At 31.7% G+C, this 20,519-nt stretch overlaps 1 protein-coding gene across 1 annotated transcript in view; it reads left to right on the top strand.

Annotated features, from left to right (window-relative positions):
* The window catches only part of LOC128163317 (alpha-1-macroglobulin-like), a 51,386-nt gene extending 37,424 nt beyond the window's left edge, over positions 1–13,962 (top strand). The window contains exons 24-35 of the mRNA XM_052826884.1: positions 3,464–3,792; positions 5,016–5,178; positions 5,278–5,501; positions 5,788–6,000; positions 6,424–6,548; positions 7,422–7,491; positions 8,642–8,725; positions 9,513–9,615; positions 9,806–9,871; positions 10,043–10,059; positions 13,756–13,831; positions 13,955–13,962. Of these exons, the coding sequence (XP_052682844.1) occupies positions 3,464–3,792; positions 5,016–5,178; positions 5,278–5,501; positions 5,788–6,000; positions 6,424–6,548; positions 7,422–7,491; positions 8,642–8,725; positions 9,513–9,615; positions 9,806–9,871; positions 10,043–10,059; positions 13,756–13,831; positions 13,955–13,962 (1,478 nt within the window). The remainder of the gene's footprint in view (positions 1–3,463; positions 3,793–5,015; positions 5,179–5,277; positions 5,502–5,787; positions 6,001–6,423; positions 6,549–7,421; positions 7,492–8,641; positions 8,726–9,512; positions 9,616–9,805; positions 9,872–10,042; positions 10,060–13,755; positions 13,832–13,954) is intronic.
* Positions 13,963–20,519: the final 6,557 nt, after the last annotated feature.

Here is a 20,519-nt window from a genome sequence, read left to right as displayed (position 1 = left end):
GGGGGTCAGACGGGACTAGAAAAACACCGCTGATGCATTTTCAAAATTTTTGGCAACATATAATATAGCATCTGACCCCCTACATAAAAAAACATAGAAAAGTATGGCCCTGATACGCCAATCATCAAAAAATGGTGGGATATACAAAATATAAAAACGCCACAATCCAATTGCAAATTGGTTCCCCCCACCCAAAGGTTATAAACTTTTACTGAAGATGAAACACACAATTTTAATGTATAAGCGTTAAATGAATTAAGTGACATGAAAAATATAGTATGGTTTAAACAATCCTTTTTATTACATTTTAAATGTAGATTTTTCTTCATTTCAGTTTGTCATTTTCATATTTAAAGCGTTCTTTCATCAAACGGGCATTTCATTTTCATTACCTTAAAATATTAAACTCTTTGTTCTCTATTTACAAATCGCTAAACACTAAAAATTGATAAATATCGTGAAGTTGGATTTTTGGTTGGGATATGATTTTGGCCTATTTTCGCGATTTTAGGAAATTCATCAAAATCAAAATTATTAAATTTGAATACTTACATGTATATTGACAAACATATAGTTTTTAAGTCTAACTTTGAACACAATTTGGGAAGTCTGTGGGCATAATCAAAAAGAACAATTGTTAGTTGCATACAGTGTTACAAATACAAATGTACAATTGATAGTAAGCAAAAAAAAAAAAATATGGTTAATTAAAACTAAACATCATTTTGAATGAAAGAAGTATTTTACTTTTCTGACCCTTCAGGTGTGTTATTAACCCCAGTGATAAGGGTGTTAGCTTGTGATGTTTTAGGAGACATATGACCATTTCCGACTTAGGTGCAAATAATTTCTGACAAATGGGATCTTCCCCAATAATTAGATTAAAATTGATTGATATTAACGTATACTTTTTTGAACCATATATTAACTTATGCTAGATTTTTCTGTTAAAAATATTAAATGAGTCGAGATAGAAAAATATATTTTTTTTGCTGTTGTAAAGGCGACTTATGAGTTTTGCTTATTAAAAATAACATGTACATGTACTACTCTGCTGATAATAATAAACCGTCAGTAGGTTTTTAATAAAGGAAAGGGATTCACCAAAACTATGTCCGCCAAAAAGTGATATTTCTTGTAGGCTCAAATTCGCCAAAATTATATCCCGCTTAAAAGGATACTTATTTTATTTCTCTATGAGAAAATTGCTGATATTGAAAAGTTTCGCTACATCTATTTGTCAATCTCCGCTAACGCTCAAACAAATAATTTGTAATTTAAATGGCCACACAAGAACTTAACTCTTTTTAAAAAACAAATTGCATAAAAGCACAACCTTTATATAAAAAAAATCCATCTTTACATGAAATTAACAACCACCTTTACATAATCAAAGTACTGAGAGTACTGAAAGACGGGGTCGTGAAAGTTTGAATTTGTAATTGTCCTGGATTTTCTCGAAAATGCTTCCAAAAATTATGAGTTTGAATTAGTTGTTACAATCTATGTTAATTCGGCTCTTTTGCAATTGTCTGATACTTTGTCTTAATTTTACTCAATCCCTGTCTTCATAATTGTAGAAAATTGACATAACGGTATTTTATGTAAAAAAAAAGACCCTGGAGAAAAATTTTAAAAGTTACTACTAACCCGGAAAATCAAACAACTATATCAAAGTAGAAAATTTTTATCATTATATTTATTCAATTTTGTGATACCAAGGGAAAATCCGCAAGTCGGACGGTATCCGTAATAGAAGTTTTATGAAAACCCCCAATACTCTAAAACTGCTGAATTAACAAACAAAGTGAACATTTGGATACCGATAACAAACACAGGCACCTGACGTTAGAAATATTATTTTTTACAATAAGGTTCCAAGAACATAAACAATAAAAAGATTTGTCACGGTCGCCATTTTGATTTTTAAGACCGACTTATCTGACACGATTTTCTTCATTTGCAATTCATGAAAAATTAATAGGTGAAAATAAATCCGTTCGCCGCTTGCTACTTCTTTGTGTAAGCTCGTGCATCATCTACACGAATTACAATACAACCGTTCCTTTCATTAAAAATCATACTCCGAAAATCAGAGACATAAATAACAGAGATTGGCAACTCTGCCATTAGCGTGTAAATGTTACGGGACCAACCTCACTTTGCGAACTACAAGTGCAACAGCAATCTTGTATAAGTCATTTAATTTGAACCTGATAGTGAACATGAAAATGAACCTGTAAATATGTTTAAGATTGTTTTATTCATAAAATATTTACAAAAACTTTTTATTTAGTTTTTAAATTACTTTTTTAAAACTTATTGACTTTCACAAAGTAATGGTAATGCATTACTTTACGCATGTAATAGTAATTTAATGCATTACTTCAAGAAAATTAAGTAATTGTAATGGTAATTTAATGCCCTAATTCATGAAGTAATGGTAATGTAATGCATTACTTTACAATGTAATTCACCCCAAGCCTGATTCCAACTAAGCCGGAAAACATAAACATTAACATTAAACTTGGTTTTTCAATCGATAAGATTGTATATTTTATATGAGGTATTAGTCTTCCAAAATGTATAATCTATTATAGATTTCGATTACAATGCATTGTTTAAAATTTAAATTCAGTTTAATCAGCTAAAGAGCCAACGAACGAGAAGGCAAATTCAGACTTTTTTTTTTCTTTGTACAAAATTCTTCTAGAGGGGAACAGCAGTCATACCGCAAGTAGACTGGAAGACAATGAAACGCCTATTTAATTTGTAAAACATCTGTGTATAACCCGTCCCGATTTTAACTTCGGCTTGCGCATGAAGTTTGGTAGCATTTAGGTGAAAGATTGTCAAAATAAAGTGCACAACTTTTCAAAAATGGCACATTACGTTTGGGAACTTTAATTTCGATTCCACCATCTACCACTTCTATTGATTAATGAGCTCGTACACCAAATTAATCTTCAACGGCGTTGTGCATTAAGTTACGCAACTCATTCCACATTTGAACCCGAGCAAGAATATTTTGATCAATAAAACTATTTGTTTATTTTCTAAATAGAATTTTGTTTATAAACCGAGGACTTAAAGATTCAATGCGTGTTTTTATAATACACATTTACTGAAATGCATGAAAACTTTCTGCACTATTTTCTTACGCGTAGACTCAATTCATGTGTTCTACGCGTGCCTTCCGGTTTGAGAAGCATGACCTTGTCCTGAACAAGTTATATTTAACAAAATATACATATTTCCTTTTATATGAGGTAGATGTAGTGCTCCATTGAAGTCCGTATACATTCCGCTATAATTTTGCAATTGTTGCATATGCATTCTTTTATAAATTAATCTAAAATGATGACTCTTGCTATTAATAATAATTCAGCAGTTTAATATCATTTTTTTTTAATTTTCCAGATGCATATATTAATTGTTATTTTTTTACTTAAAAACTGTTAAGGTTATCAAAGACAACTGAAGTACAGACACAAAGACGGATCGTATTCCGCATTCGGGGAGACAGATGGCAGAAGCGGAAGCACATGGCTGACGGCATTTGTCGTAAAATGTTTGGGACAATCACAGAAGTACATCGATATTGATCAAACTGACCTTTACACCAGTATCGCTTGGTTCAAACGTCAACAAAATGAGTTTGGCTGCTTCCCCAAGGTTGGATATACCCATAGCTACTACCTGAAGGGGGGTTGGGGGAAGGGCAACGACGAAGAGGGGACTCTCACAGCATTTGTACTTATAGCCATGTTGGAAGCAGGACTCCCGAAAAATGTTAGTTTCCAAGCATACACATGCTTTGTCAGAATGAACATATTAAAAAGTTTGTTAGCTCACATGATCAAAATTTGTCCGTTGTCTGGCGATGTTGCTGGCGTCGTAAACTTTTCATATTGCAGCTTCTTCTTCAAAACCATTTAGCCAATTCCAAGCAAACTTTCAAACATTTTTGGCTGAAGGGAATTCATAGGAATTCACGTGTTTTTAAACGAATGGCCACGCCTTGTTAAAAGGGGTGATACTATTGAATTAAAAATAGTTTCCATAAAAAATATCAAGGCATATTGCATTTCAATTAATCAAATTAGGTGGAAACATCCTCAGACAGTAACGATTCAGGTTTGCTTAAATCAGCATTCCTGGGGGGGGGGATTAAGGCCATTTTTTACATAGAAATAAACAGAGAAAATATTTCAAAATATTCTTCACATAATTTAAGTAAGATGAACACATCTTCAGGCAGTGTAGATTCAAGTGTATTCGAATCATAATCCATAGGAATATGTATACATAGAAAATGTTTGAAAAATCTACTTCTGAAAACAATTTAATCTGAAAAGCTGTATCTTTGATGGGTGCATCCTCAAGTAGATTCAAATAAGCTCAAATCATGTGTCCAGGACTAGGATGGGTTCGATTTCTTATGTAGGTCTATTATAGAGAAAACATATCGTTGACAATCTACTACCGTAATCAAAAAACCCATAGGCCAGAAAAAAGTAATCCTGTGTTGAAGAATCTTTAAATAGGGTGGGTAAAAGTAGATATAGGTTTGTTCAAGTCATGATTACTGGGAAATGGGGTGGGGTGATTTTAATATAGGATTAAATAGACTTAAAAATAGTTGGCCAGAAAAATTGTAAAATAATGTTTAAACATGCGTAGTTTATTCAAAGCATTGGGTAAGATGTGGTCACAATGGGTTTGAATATTCACATAGGAAATTACAGAGAAAAACATTTTTTTCTCAAAATCTGAAAACAATGAAAGGAGCTGAATGTTTGAATTAGAATTAAATGGAGAAAACCCAATTGTATTTAAAAACCAAGATATATACCCTTGAGATTTTCTGTATTTAACATTCTAAAAGAGTCTTTTGTTTGCAATTGTTGTTTAGGTAAGCGGTGTGGCCTCATAGTCTCTTGTCCTAATAGGATTCAAAGGTAAAATGTTCCATTTGTCTTAAAATTGGATAAATTTTCTGTGATTATTCTTAGGACCTCGCCGTTCGAAGTGCTATTCGTTGCCTTGACCGCCAGGATGTCAAGAACACCTACTTGTTGACTCTCATGGCGTATGCCTACTCGCTTTATGACATCAACTCCGCAAGACGACTAGAAATTATGTTCCTGCTGCGGTCTAAAATGAAGAGAATAGGAAGTAACGCACCCTTTCAATCATTTTGAATTCAATAAAAAAAAACATGTTTATTGTTGGGAAGTTATCATTACAATTGAAAAACTTAACTTTATTTTATAGTTGATATGATTTACTGGTCTCGATATCCTCAACCGAAGGAACAAAGTCAAGATTTCCTTGATTTTCCCTATAAACACGCATCTTCAGCGGAGGTGGAAATGACGTCATACGCATTGCTAGCTTTGACAGTTGGAAATCAGTCTATGGCCGCCGGCTATATTGCACCAATTGTCCTGTGGCTCACCAGACAAAGAAATGCACAAGGTGGCTTCAGTTCAACTCAGGTATTATTCAAAAATATGTGTAAACTATTTCCTAACTTTTTTCGCGGACGATCTGAAAGAATAAAAAAAAGGTTTTAATTTAGAACATAAAATATTTCTAAGAGAATTTTTTTTAATTTTGCCACATTTACTCACAATGGGTACACTCAAAAAGTGTTCTGTTTAAAATGTGAAGCTTTACTTTTTAACCACAACTTGTAAGAACGAATTTTAAGTGACACAAAATCCTAACATAGTCATTTGATAGTAACAAGTTAATGTGCAATATTAAATGTTATTGTTGTAGGACACCGTTATTGCTTTACAGGCCCTTTCTGTGTATGGAAGTTTGCTACACAATGGTGAGACAAATGTCACAGTAGTAGTCACTGGAGATCAGATGTCTTCAACGTATAACATCAGCAATGAAAATAGACTAATTCTTCAAACGGTGCCCATCTTACGCTTACCAAATGCACTGAATGTGACAGTGCGGGGAGTGGGATGTGCCTTAGTACAGGTATCCATTAGTAACAGAAAAAACCTACTCGGATTTTGTTAATTTCTAAGATTGAGTTTATTTTGTAGAAGATTGTATGTCTATACATCTACTTGTCCTGTTGTTTGATATTTCAAAGCGTTAAAGTATAACTTTTATTGTAGAAATTTGAAAAAAGGCATATTAATTATATAAGAGCTGTAAAATTTACAGTCATTCGATTTATCTAGTACAAACAGTAAGGCATTGGATTTACATCATTTCCATAAATACAGGTTTGACCTATGGTGTTAATTACAATAATCTGAGCTTTGATTAATAGCCAATCACCTTCAGAAATAGTTTTGCCATGATTCTACTGGAGGTTATAAATTCAAAGATTTATATTTAAAAGTCATTGTTATTCATTTAAACATTGTCTGATAAAAAGTCGTTTCCTTTCAGGCAAACGTGAAATACAACACTCCAAAGGTGAAGGCTGATCCGGACTTTGCTTTGAATGTCTCAATCCGCAGATCTCAGCAAAAACATAGCCATTGTTCCAAAAGAATTATCAATATATGTGCAAGGTACATTTAATATCATTCGTGTTAAGGCATCATTTGTCAACCAAGCAAGTAGAAAAATGTAATAGAAACCTATTATTTCATTTTGTTAATGTAAATGTCAAAAGGGTTAAGACTTATTGCTTCTATATCAAAAACTTATAGTCAAGCATGCTCAAGTAGATTTGGTTTACACCAACACAAAATGCCTTTTAAAAGCATCCTTTGTGCGTGATGATCTTTGCTAACATTTTTGGTTTGTTGAATTTGTAGAGTGTGGCAAATATTTTCCAACGAAACAGGCTTATACTTAATAACGGTTTAAATATCATTTCCTGATTACATAATACTGCTTGAATCGCGAAGCATTTCCTTAAGAGCGTTTTTGAACCCTTAATATATTATTTCTTTGTAAGCCAAACATCAAAACACTGATTATATAATAAAGTTGAATTCAAAAAGCGACGATGATAAGGTGAGCATCACTTGTATTGATGCATTTAATACTTGTGTTCAAAATCAGTCGTGTTTAAAAAAACTAGTGCATACATAATAATGTACGTCTTTATGATAATAAAAAAAGAATAGATATACACATATTCTGTAAGAATAATTTTTGAATGTGCGTTATAATGACATCCCAAAGCATCATCATGATTCAAATATTTATTGTTATAATCTTGAAGTTTAATACCTTTTCTCTTATTATTATAAAACATTTTACGCTAAATTGCTTTGTTCTTACTGGATTTATAAAAACATGTATTAGCCTGATCAAAAGGTTATCATGTACACTATTGAAAATTTAGGCAATTATAAAATTAAAAATTATGAACCCCACAATATTTGTTCAGATATTAATGGGAAAAGATTTGTTAAAAGTGGTTTTATTTCTAGTTATAACGGTAGAAGTGGTCGAACGAAGATGGCGATTGCTGATGTCAAAATGCAGACTGGTTGGATCCCGGTTTGTATCGAACGCTTAATTATAAACAAATATAATAAACTTTACATGTTTTAATCTTGCCGAGTTACAGTCTTAGTTAATCACCCTTCTTCTCCATACACTTTTCGGGGTCTAACAAGTATCGATATGAGGTCATCTTCACACGACCTTTACTTCCGACTAATCAGGAAAAGGCTTCCACTGCTTTAGAAAATCTAAAAGGAGAGAGACAATTAATGGGTTTTTGGGAGTTGATTTTAATCAACTCTCCTATGCAGTTAATCAGACAAACCGAAAGTGAAACAGTGTTTGGACCTCAGCACAAATCATTGCTGCTGACAAGACTTGGTTCTTGAAATAATTGATGAATTCTATGTAATGTATGCTAAAGCATTGTTTTTCAAGGAAACTTATTTATATATACCTTGAAAATAGTCAGATTTTAAATGGTACGAACAATTTAAATATTTTTTATAGTCGTATGTATTCCTACGCCAGAGTTCAATATAGTCTGGTTCAACTCGACGCTCGGCTGTCTCCGTAAATCCTTGTCGGAGATTTACGGTGTCAGCTGAGTGTTTAGTTGAAAGAGACTAGATCTTTAAATATTATTTAACATTCATATGGGGGTTTCCGACATTCTTGTCGAAAAAGTCAAAAAAATTCATATTATAAAAATGTGCGTAATTCAAATTAGAAAAGACATGTACTTGTCATAGAAAATAACATATCATTGATTTCAAAATAAATAAATAAACATGGACAAAATCAACTCCCGTCAGTTCTTCTGTACTTTGATTTTTCCATGTATTATCCAGTATTGAAGAGCTACACCTCACATAAAACAGATAAACGAATGTATATAATTGGTTTGCATACTTAGATTCTATGTAAATGTAGAAGTCAAGTGAAGATGACCTCTTATCGGCCGAATGTATGGTGAAGAGGGGTGGTATTATTCAGACTGATTGATAATGATTTATAAAATCTTTTAAAAAATTTGTGTGTCAAAAATTTAAGATGATGTTTCAGACTTATAGATGTATAACCATAATCAGTCGCACGCGATTTAAATAAAAGAAAAAAATTAAATAAAATTGCTGCAGGTGTTTTGTTTCGTAACTGATTTGTTTATACTATCTTAATGAATAGTTATCTTTCAATTTTACAGGTTATCTCCGATGATATTAAAAACACAACAGGCCTTCAAAAATATGAAATCGACGGAAATGTTGTCCACTTTTATTTTGAACACGTGAGCTATTTTCATTCTCCTGAATGCCAGCATGATTGCGTTTATTTACCTTCTTAGTTTATATTTATTTAAATTTTGTAATAAATACTCAAAACGTTGAAGTTTTACAGCCAGGTATAAAGATTATGTTGTTCTAAGCAACAAAATAAATACTAATGAATGATATATTTAAAACGTGCAGATATGTTGTTGCATATTTTTTGTTTTTGGGGAGAGGGGTGGTGGTTGTTCTCTCTCTCTCTCTCTCTCTCTCTCTCTCTCTCTCTCTCTCTCTCTCTCTCTCTCTCTATATATATATATATATGTGCGAAGTGTTGTCGTTGACAAATACGTAGGATAAACTTTTATAAGTACAATTTGTTTCAAATCTTAATATTTATGTTTACCTAAGGAAGCTTGTGATTTAATTGCAGATTCAATATTGTTGTCAAATTAGTCTGTATATATTTTATTTGACTTACATGTATTAGACCCCCAGTCAATAGACTGCAATATATTAGATCTGAATACTAATATGGAATAAGGTGATAAAACAATTATATGATGTCGTTGGCCAAGGGCATTTGAACACACTGAGCTGTCCAATGCACATCGGGAAAATATAATGGTCTACTGACTATTCATGCATTATAAAATTGTACAATATTTGTAAACTGTATATCGGTAAGATCGAACTATGAATTATCAATAGCGAATTTTCATGTGAACATTTTGTACGTGTATTGCTGCCTTTATCAAAACATTTAACTTTTTTTCATTTTATAGGCATTTGTATCATTTGTTTTAGTTTGATGCAGAACAGAAGTGTTTTAACTTAGATGTAGTGCAGGAAATTGAATTAAAGAACCCTCAACCAGCTTACGTAAAGATATATGACTACTATGACACAGGTGATAAATAAAATGTTTTTTTTATTTCTTGCAAGGACCTTGTATGAATATATATCTACTTTAAACTTGAAAAGCGTACACGCGCTTTAAATAATTAGATTTCAATTTTAAACGCATGCTTTATAAAATGTTTGAGTGAAAAAGATATTAGCAGTGATATAGGTTTCACTTATTAATCTTTTCTACATAGATTCATCAGTAACTAAAGAATACGACATGAAAACAATACGTGGGACGCCGGAAAAACGTCGTCTAAGTAAGCCATCTTTTATGCAGCTTCGGGTACCATTCAGACATACAGCAGAATATGATGCACTAGCAAAAAAAATGAAGGCAATTAAATACAAGATTTTTGTTCTATGTTTTTAAGGGTAAGGTATTTAAATCAGGCTTCTTTTTTCTAATGCTTATGACCTTATCTTTTCAGATATTGCACATAAATCGGTAAGTACTGAGAAAAGGGAAAATGTATGAATTTTTGATTGAAGATTATTGTTCCGACTTGGTCCTTATGGATATCAGAATTCTTGTTGACTTTGCTTTTATTATCCAATTTAACCGATGCACTGTTTTATTTCCCTTTGATATTATTTTGGCGCTGCGTTAAATTTAAAAACAAATTACTTAAACCTGATTGCATTCTTTTCATCACCTTTTCATTACCTGTAAATTAAAAAATTGTTTTGTATAAATAATTAAATGCCTATCTCCTTACTATTTGGCTTCCTCTCAGGAAATAGCTGCTGCCTGGGAGGGGGGGGGGTTAATCCTGCTATCGTACTCATAACCTGTAAAGAAGTAAATAATAATTATATGACATACAAGGAATTTGAATTACTATCATAAAACTTGCGGTGCTTTTTTAATTCTTTGGTTTCTGCTTGCTGAAATACATGTCTTGATTGCTTAACAATTTCGCAGCACTGTTAAGGCTTGCTATGAAAATATCAACGGATTTAAACGTTCATAAAAACGATACATCTATTATTACAAAATATTTATGTAAAGTTATTTTATTATGATATAAATGTGATATTAAATGAAAGCGTACATTGAATGCTACTTTGGATGACACTTAGTGTGGTCCCCTGAATTGATGGTCACGTGATATGTGTTGATAATTCTCCCCATTGGAGGTCATAAACAAATTTCAATATTACAAGGGCATACCCTTTTTTGAGTGAAAATTTTAAATGATAATTAAATTCTACTATTCTAGTAGATTCTGAAAAGTGCTGCTTCTTTGTATAGAGTTCATCTTTTATTAGAACAAATATCAAAGAAATGAGCTCCGGTTGGAATTTATATGACCTTCGCTTAATATTTTACGTATTTAATAATTCATTCTGTAGATCTTATTGAAGCAGCAGCACTTTTTATTAATTTTGACATTACCTTAATTAATATCTAAAAGATCAAAATGATCTGTTAAGTGTATGCCCTTGTAAAAAGTGTATTTAGATAGGCTTCCTTATGTCAAACACATCGAACTTGTACATTAAACACTCTAAAAGAGAAATAATACACGCTCTAAAAAATAATCAAATGCCGAATCAAAACAAGCATAGTAGATTGTATTTAATGGTATAATAATTGTTTTATGATTATGATCCGTTCATTTATAAAATGCATTTCTCAAAAAAATGATTGATCCGCTTCTCTCTACACATAATATGCGTCAAAATTTACAATATGACGTCACATCGATCAGTCTTTTGTTTATATTTATTGTTGTTGGACTTATTTGACTACAAAGTTGCACGCATAGGTAATTTTTAATGTAGTTTAATGTTTTCGTACCCATAACAAGTGGAAATTACTTTATTAATTATCATTTTTAACGACTTGTTGTTTTGTGTGATGTCATAGTTAACATTTCCCGTACTTTCTGGTCGGCGCGACCACAAATTAGTCCTTAACAGTGCTGCGTTACTGTTAAATTTCCATAAATATTTTTATAATCAAAAACAGACAACAACTATACAATACTGCACCGAGACAGTTGTGGTAAATGATTTATTTAACGGCATTTGTTATAAATATCATCACGTGACCAGAGCAAGTCCATTTACCTGAGTTGAGCATTTGTATATTAAGGTGACATTTATTGAAAAAAAAATGTTTTATAGTTTAAATCAATATGTTTTTAGTCAACATTTATAGTCCTTGTGGTAAATACAATGGAATCGTCATTGTTCGTCGGGAACCTATGTTTGCATTCGTCAGTTATTCTTGCCCATAAATTTGCATCCCCAAGTACGCATATACTTGCATTTGTTTAATATTTATCATAATAACACCGCTGTTATGTAATTCCTTTGTTACGGCATTCTAGAATTTTACCTGTGACAGTCCGATAATAGTGAGATTTTTAATATCAGACCGTTACCAGTGGTTACAGTATTGATATCCTTCAAAATCGGATTGTATCAGGTTTATCAACAATGAATTTTAATAGCGGTGTCTTAAGTACAATGTATGCCTTACATGTAAACACTTCTGTATGAAAACATATTAGACAGTTCTCACCCAAATGGGCCTCGAAACTGTCCGCTTATTTTCATACAGAACTTTTTTCTGCAAATATCTATTGTATACTGGGAAAGATTTGCCACTGTTTTATTTTCGCCCCTTTCGCCCTCCTTGTCAGTGGGCTAATGTAAGACTGGGCGACCTAAAAGGTCTCAAATTATCTCTCTTTAATCACAACTATGTCATGGCGAATTCAAGACGGGGCAAAACTGTTTGCAAGTGGAGAATGGCAAAAATTACACGGGGCGAAAATATTCCTGTATACAGTTTTAAATATATCCCGAACTTGCTACCAGAAACTATGTCCCCACGAACCAGGAAAATTCTGTTTACCAATTAACATTGACCCCTACGAATAAAAATCACTCCACAGTATTTGAAGGTATCTATAAAGTCTGCGTGCTCATTTCCAAAACAACAAATCACTTGAAAAAAGATTTCTTAAAATGTTTGTTGGTTTAACTGAATGTTAACTTTATAGTTTTTGCTGTGTGTTCGATTAAACAGTGAACGCGAGTTGAAATTTGAATTCAAATGTATAGATTATTCCTATTTTATACTTATTCGGTTGTTAAAGGTCAATACAACTAGTGGTATTCTTAGTGGATTCTTTCTGATGATATGGAAACATATTAAAAAAAAGTAAAAAGATACACATTTTGTAAAATATTTTTTCTTTAAATCTACTGTAAAAGACCATAAATTTCTTTTCTTTTTTTGTAACTTCTAATGTGTACATTTATGCCTTTATGTTGAGTCTTATTACTTAAAATGAATGTTTGTACATTTCGAAATGCTAAATATTAATATTCGCCTCGGGAAATAGACTTGCTCTCGGGGGATGGAAAATCCCTCAATGGTATATTATTACTGTTATTACACCGATACAAACAATCAATCAATAAAGTTCAAATTAATATAACTCTTGATGTATCCAAAACATTTTAACATTAAAATAAATAAAATTAAATTGCACGCGCGTCGTATTGTGACGTATACTGTAGGCAAGTTATGTTATACGATAAAGACGAATAAAAATAGCCAATTAAAAATGACATAACTAGAATTAAATTATATGGTTATGAATATTTACGATTTTATTCAGAATATTTCGGAACTTTTCCTTTATCTAACAGAAAGTGCCCCGTATAGGTGTGCATCAGTGCATTAGACCTTTTGCAGGGAATCAGTCTGTTTACGGCGATTTTCAGGATATCAGCGAAATATATCGAATTACCATGATAATATATTTACATTTTTCAGTGTTTTTGCCTATGATAACACAATTTATCGATTTTGTTCTATACTGTCCAAATAAATTCAAATGACATATGGGGCGCAAGCGAGGATTGCCTATTTATATTCAAATATTTAATCGTACAATTGATAAAAATCATAAAGGTGTAAGCAACAAGGTATTATTCTTTGAATATTATAAGGCGTCAATTTCGGCAGGGGCGTGATAAAATCTATCATAAATGCCCTTGGGCTTTATTGGATTCCTTATTCCTTACATAGTGATAAATAAGTAGAGGTAAAATAATATATGTTGACAATTTTATCATGAATAATGCATGTTATTATTAACATCTCAAAATGTTTTTAAAGGGCTGCCCAGTTTGTACAGAGCCTATGGAAGCCGAAAGTGAAGAGTTAAGAGATTTGGTTTGCAGTTCTACAAGAGGTAAGATTTAAAAACATTTTGTCGATTTCCTCGATACATTTGACGTGAAAGTTTGTCAAATCTTTTGTTTAGTGCAAAAAATTGATCTTGTTATAAAGTAATTTGCTTAATTATATTTTGAAGGGGCTTAATCCCGATTTTATTTTTCTTCAAATTTTACATTTCCAGTTTTGAGAAGATTTCCTAGAGTGTTAATGATGGTCATCTAAAATATTACCGTCCGTTTTTTATTTATTATATAATAAGCAAGATACAGAGCAAACAGTTTTAAAGCACGTGCCATATTTTTCTTTACAAAGGTTGTCTAACAATGTCAAACATAACAAAACAAGTTTTTTAAAGAGCTTGAAAAATAATGTGGAAGATAGTTAAAATCATATTAAAAATATGTGTGTATAAGATTATCACAACAGTGAGACAAAATGTGGAAATGACGTCATGAATATTGTCTTATTTTGACAAATTGATGTTTTGTAGCAAATATGGATGTTTTCCGATATTCTATTTAAACATTTCTGTGAAACATCGAGCGCAGGATTGCCAAAGTACCATTTTTACAATTTTTAGTATGTTGTGAATTATCATATGAAGAAAAACATATGTGTAAATCATACTTTAGCAGACCTGCGCCCTATACTTCCGAAGGCAAAATATATAGACAATAATAACATATTTTCATTTTCATAGATAAACAGCAAATGAGCTATGATTACTAAAATCAAGATTAGCGTGATAAACATCCTCTGTACAATTATTTATAAAGATTTGATTTTTATACGATACTGTTTAAAAATTGGTTAAAATTAGGGGCATATATTTGACAATACCAAATATAGTCCTTTGAAAAGTAAAATTGAAAAAATCATGACAAGACTTCCAGGTCATTAAGGAAATGTTAGTCGCCGATTGTATCATAAATATGTACAGCATACGAAGTGTAATCTTTCACTACACAGAGAAATTACGGGTTTGACATTGGCATTTTAAAAGAATATTTGAATTTTGTGTAATATTTATCGTTCAAAATTGTCAAAAATCTTGATTATGCACTGTTTAAAAAATATAAAACTTGCTTTTTGTTTTAAAAACTAGTTTTCAGTGCAGAGAAGACTCACCCTCCCAAGGAAGATGACGTTTTTGAAGATTTATTTTTCATTACAAATACTACCCAGCGATCGTCGGATTACAATTTGTCGGTGAACCGTGCTTATAAGGACAGAAAAAGGGTGTCAATATATGATCGCGGTTCGGAACAAAGGTTACTTAATATGAAACGCAGAGAAGATTTAAATTTTACGAGAAGAGAGTTTATCCCTTCTTTGGTTCGTTACCGGATGTACCAGGAATGTATCTGCGATCATCTGGATAAGATAGGTATCAAAACCAAAGAAACATGATTTCTATTAATTAGCTGGTTTTCAATCGGTTTGTGAATTTGTAAGGTGATGTTGCTAAATTTATTGCTTTTTTAAGTGTTCGACTGTTTCGTTAAGTATACGTAGTAGTAGGTAAATCATTTTTATTCTTTGTTTAAAAAAAGCCCACAAAAAACTCCAGCACCTATTGTCACTTACCTTTGTAAACCTTGGTTATTTTAGTAATAAACAACAAGGCTTGTGTGGCTCAGCAACTTTTTATCCTCGGTGGTAAATGTTATAGATAAATAAATAAATGGCCCTGTAAAAGTATTAATACAAGAACCATTAAATATAATGTAACTATAATCATCTGATGTATAAACCATAAACATCAAATATTTAATAAGTTATGATAGATATATATACGAGGGTTGATCCAAAAGTAATGTCATAGATGCGATAAAATCGTGAAAAATTTGCTTAAAGTGACAAAAACTTGTACTTTGATATATCTACCTATTTCAGTTCAAATCTAAAAATTTTCATGCATTGTGATAATTATTTCCGAAGAAGATATATTTTATAAGAGCGCAGTGTAATGATAGTCGCCGCACGCTAGTAACGTAAATTCTAGCTCATTGGCCTTCTGGTAGAATCTCATAATTTAGTACTCTATACAAATTGGCCACGATGCTCTTAACACATTGTCTTTGTCAATTTTTTTTAATAATGTAACAGGCACGTAGCATCAGGGGGGGGGGCTGCCCCCCCCCCCCCCCCACTTTTTCTCGCAGCAACAATTTTTTTAAAATTTACATTTAAAAAATGGAATTATCATTTAGTTGCCCCCCCCCCCCCCAACTTTTTTGGGAGTATGTAAAAAAATTGATATGAAAATAAGGAAATGAGTAGTGAAATTGAAGTTATATAGTAGCGAGCCCCCCCCCCCCCCCCACCCACCGATTAGGATTTTGAAGATTTTGGGAAACGTAATATTTTCCTTTTTTTTTTTTTTTTGCTTGTCAAGATTTTTTGGATGAGTCTGGCCCCCCCCCCCCCCACTTTCAAAAACGATGCTACGTGTCTGTGTAACAAACTACTCTTTTTGCAATCGATGAATATATTGAACTATCTAATGTGCGATCACTTTGTCCAGGTCTCTTCAAGAAGTCATGAACGCAGCTTTAAAATATAGCTCGTTATGCAAGAACATATTCTTAACTTTCCTTCAGAGCGTATGGTTTCTTTTTATCTAAATTAGGGATGAGAATTTTATTCGTTTGGCTTAGTCGATTATTCGGAGCCTGTAGTCGAGCGATAGTCGAGTACTCGTTGATTTATTTAAAACTGTTTGTCATTTTCAAATAAAATAAATCTACTGTCACACGCATCGTATCTTAAACTCATTTAATGTTTGATAATACGCACTAGATGTATTTGATATACACAAAAAACGAAAAAGAGTATTTAATTTAAATATCCGGTAGCTAATGTCGTAGCTTTCCTTTTCTTGTGACGCTTACACGTAATTGAGATCCATTCAGTCTAAAGGAAAGTAAACGTGACCTGTTTCATGTTAATCAATGTCCCGTGCCGTACCAAATCAACAGTTAAAGTTAATGATTATGAGAACAAACGCCTTGAGATTATAATATCATCATATTATGATTCATTGTTTGATGAATACAAACATTTAATCCAATAAAAACTGATTAGAAGAACCACAAATTGATCTCTTCAAGTACATGTTTGCACAAGTTCTTCTATTCAAAACAATTATTTGGTCTATAAATTCAGACGACACCAATTTTTAGTCGCTTCAAAATATATCAGGAACACACTTACGACGGAACAGAATGTAACATGATAAAAAATGCAGAGAAAAGAAAACTCTTTTTTTTGTTTGAAGCCCAAAAAACTGCTGTGGTAAGAAAAAAAATGGCTTGAATTTTTTTCTTCACTTTATAACGAGTAATCGACTAAGAAAATTTAAGTCGATGAACGGCGTGACCAAGCGATTGTCGAGTACTCGAGTAGTCGTTCACATTCCTAGTCTAAGTTATCTATTAATATGAAATATGCTCATATTAGATATTGGAACCCCGTTAAGGGTACCCTGTTCACTAGAACTCAAATTAAGGTCGATATGTCAATTCCAGCACATTTTTTTGGTAATTTCTGTCCTTTGAAGCAAAAAAATGCATCGTATCACTATTCGCATGTCCAGCCATTTTATTCATTGATCAATAGACAAAAGGCATTGCGTGTGTGTGTATATATATATATATATATATATATATATATATATATATATATATATATATATATATATATATATATATATATATGTTTGAAAGAAAAGAATGCATACAAAGTAAATTAAAACTAACGTTATGCGATGTGTTTCAGGCGAAAGTATGCTGATCTTTGATACAAAGGATCAGTTCAATGAAGTAAGGAACGAGCTCAGATTCACAGAGACCACTACTATCATTAGACAGACATATGAAATTTTGCTTAAGGTTTTTGTTACTCTGATTAGACGGAAATGCGGGATAATCCCATGAATATTATGTACTATTATTTATTCACCTATCAGTAAGCTTTTCAGTATCTTTCATTTGGCTAATTAGCAGAGTTTCATCCTCTGTCGCTTTGTTTGAGAAATGTTTGAGAAATGTTTGAGAAATGTTTATGATGTGATATCAAACTGCTTATATTATGTATATGTATATGAATTTGTACATTCAGCTTCATGAATCTGCTAAATATATTTTACATGTCTGTAAATGGGATATCTTTACTACTATATTAAAATAATAGACTCGAATTTTTGGCCTTTAATACCAATAAATCGGAAGAGTGCTGTCTTTTGTTTTATATTTTTATAAACATCATTGGTACTTAAAGATAAACTTTTTGGGTTTTTTTCCTCAACCAAGAGTTCAACAATTGCTAAAATAAATTTCGGAAATCATCTGGATTTTTTATAATTTTACAATCTTGCGCGTGCGCATTGCATTCACGCTTAATCATAGAGGGCTTTTTAGTTCACATTTATATTGGTAAACTCAGAAAAGATAATACAAATACGTGTAAATTTTCATTGGAAATTCGCTATATATTCTGTTCATCAAAGAACATACTGGAGGTAACTTTAACACATTTCATTTACTATGAAAAATCCCGAGAGTTCTGAATGTCAATATTGTGTGTTAATTTGAAGCAATTAAAAAATGATGGACAAGAAAAGTGTTGTATTCTTTAATTATATGAATAAAAATTTTAGCCTCAAAATGGTTTGTTATAAATAATTTGACTGTTATTTTCAATGTAATTTCATTCATTTGTTCAAAATCGTTTCGGAGCGATTCTACAATTTTCTGCTACATTACAGGTATATGGGAGACATTTTAACTGTCCCGAGGCACAGTTAGATTATTCTAACTAAGCAAAGAAATTAATAGCATTAATTATTGTTGAGTAAATGTCAACAATACGGTGCATAGATTTATCTATTTCGTAAATGTCTAATATCATATGTCAACTCGAGCACGCACAGGTCAAAGTATAGTATTTTAAAAAGCTATACTTAAGCCGTACTTAAATGCGGCTTAAGTGTAATAATGCACGTTAACATGTATCTACTTTTTTCATAAATTTATTTGTACATTGAGTTTGTTTTTTTTTTAATGAAAGATTAAGTTAAATAAAAAAAATAATGTTTTTCATTTATTAATATTGTATTATGATTTATAAAGAACGGTGATGCGTCATAATCTTTAACAAGTAAGCTACTCGTTTAAGGAATGTTCGAAATATATGACAAAATTCATGAGATTTTTCTGGGGGAATAATTATTATGATGAGGTAAAATTATTGTCCAGTTTTTAGACAATACAATGTCTCCGATTGTCGCCCAAAAATTCTTTTTCAGACTTTTCTTTATATGGAAATTAAGTTGCGGTAGGATTTAACATCATGGTGAGGTTATACTGGTTAAGAACTTTGATCTGATTGATTTTGGTTCTTTCGATGGACAGTATAGTCATGTGAAGAGAATTAAATATGATAACACTTTTTCAAGATTTTTTAAAGAAGATGGGGGAACCAGAAAGTGCAAACGCCCTTTTGTTTAAGTCGTATAATACAATTTAAAAATTAGTTTTTGTTTAATAAGTATATTTGATATATTAAAATACAAGTCAACAAGGGGAAATTTCTACCTATATTCAGTTTAGAATATTTTAACAAAAGATAAGAAAAAATGATTATAGTTTTAGTGGTATCGAACCAACAACCTGGAAATCCAAGTTCAAATAAATTACCTATAGACTAGTGCTCTAACCATTGAGTCATTTTAGTCACAACAGATATTTTTGTTCAATGCTATATGAGGCTACGGCCACGAAAAAACGGACTTGTATTATTTTTGAGAGTGGATTTTTATCAACTCTCCTATGCAGTTACTCGAACAAACCGAAAGCGAAACAGCGTTCGGACCTCAGCACAATTCATCGCTGCTGACAAGACTTAGATCTAAGAATAATTATTAAATTCGATGTAATGTATGCTAAAGCATTGTTTTTCAAGGAAACTTATTTATGAATACCTTCAAAATATTCAGATTTTAAATGGTACGAACAATTTAGATATTTTTGTAGTCGTATGTATTCCTACGCCAGAGTTTAATATATTTTCGTTCAACTCGACGCTCGGCTGTCTCCGTAAATCTCCGACAAGCAGAGAGTCTCTCTTGCTTGTCGAAGATTTGCGGTGTCAGTCGAGCGTTTGTTTGAACGAAACTAGAGTTCGATATTGCTTGGATCCATACAATTTTCGAAAAATATTCCTATTACTGATACATAGTTTGATTGAACTAATTTTATCATTAAATATTATTGAACATGATTCATATGGGGGTTTTTGACATTCTTGTCGAAAAAGTCCAAAAATTCATATTATAAAAATGTGCGTAATTCAAATACAAATTAGAAACTACATGTACTTGTCATGCAAAATAACATACATGTATCATTGATTTTAAAATAAATTAACATCGACAAAATCAACTCCCATCAGTTTTTCAGTACTTTGATTATAAAAAGTCCAATTGTTTGGATACAAATGACATTTTAAAAGTATATTGGGTCATCTCTCCATGTTTTTGTTGATTAAAATCGGTTTGATTACCATCAAACTTTTTTGGACCATGGCAAAAATTTAGAGCTCAGACCCACTCTATAAAGGAAAAGGCATTGAAGTTTGAAATATTTCACTATTTGAAGGTTTTGACACGCATTTGCTTATGTTTATCAACCTATATCAAG

The sequence above is a fragment of the Crassostrea angulata genome, chromosome 9 (genome assembly GCF_025612915.1).
Source record: "Crassostrea angulata isolate pt1a10 chromosome 9, ASM2561291v2, whole genome shotgun sequence".
NCBI classification, from domain to species: Eukaryota; Metazoa; Mollusca; class Bivalvia; order Ostreida; family Ostreidae; genus Magallana; species Magallana angulata.
This window is presented reverse-complemented; position numbering and strand designations above follow the sequence as displayed.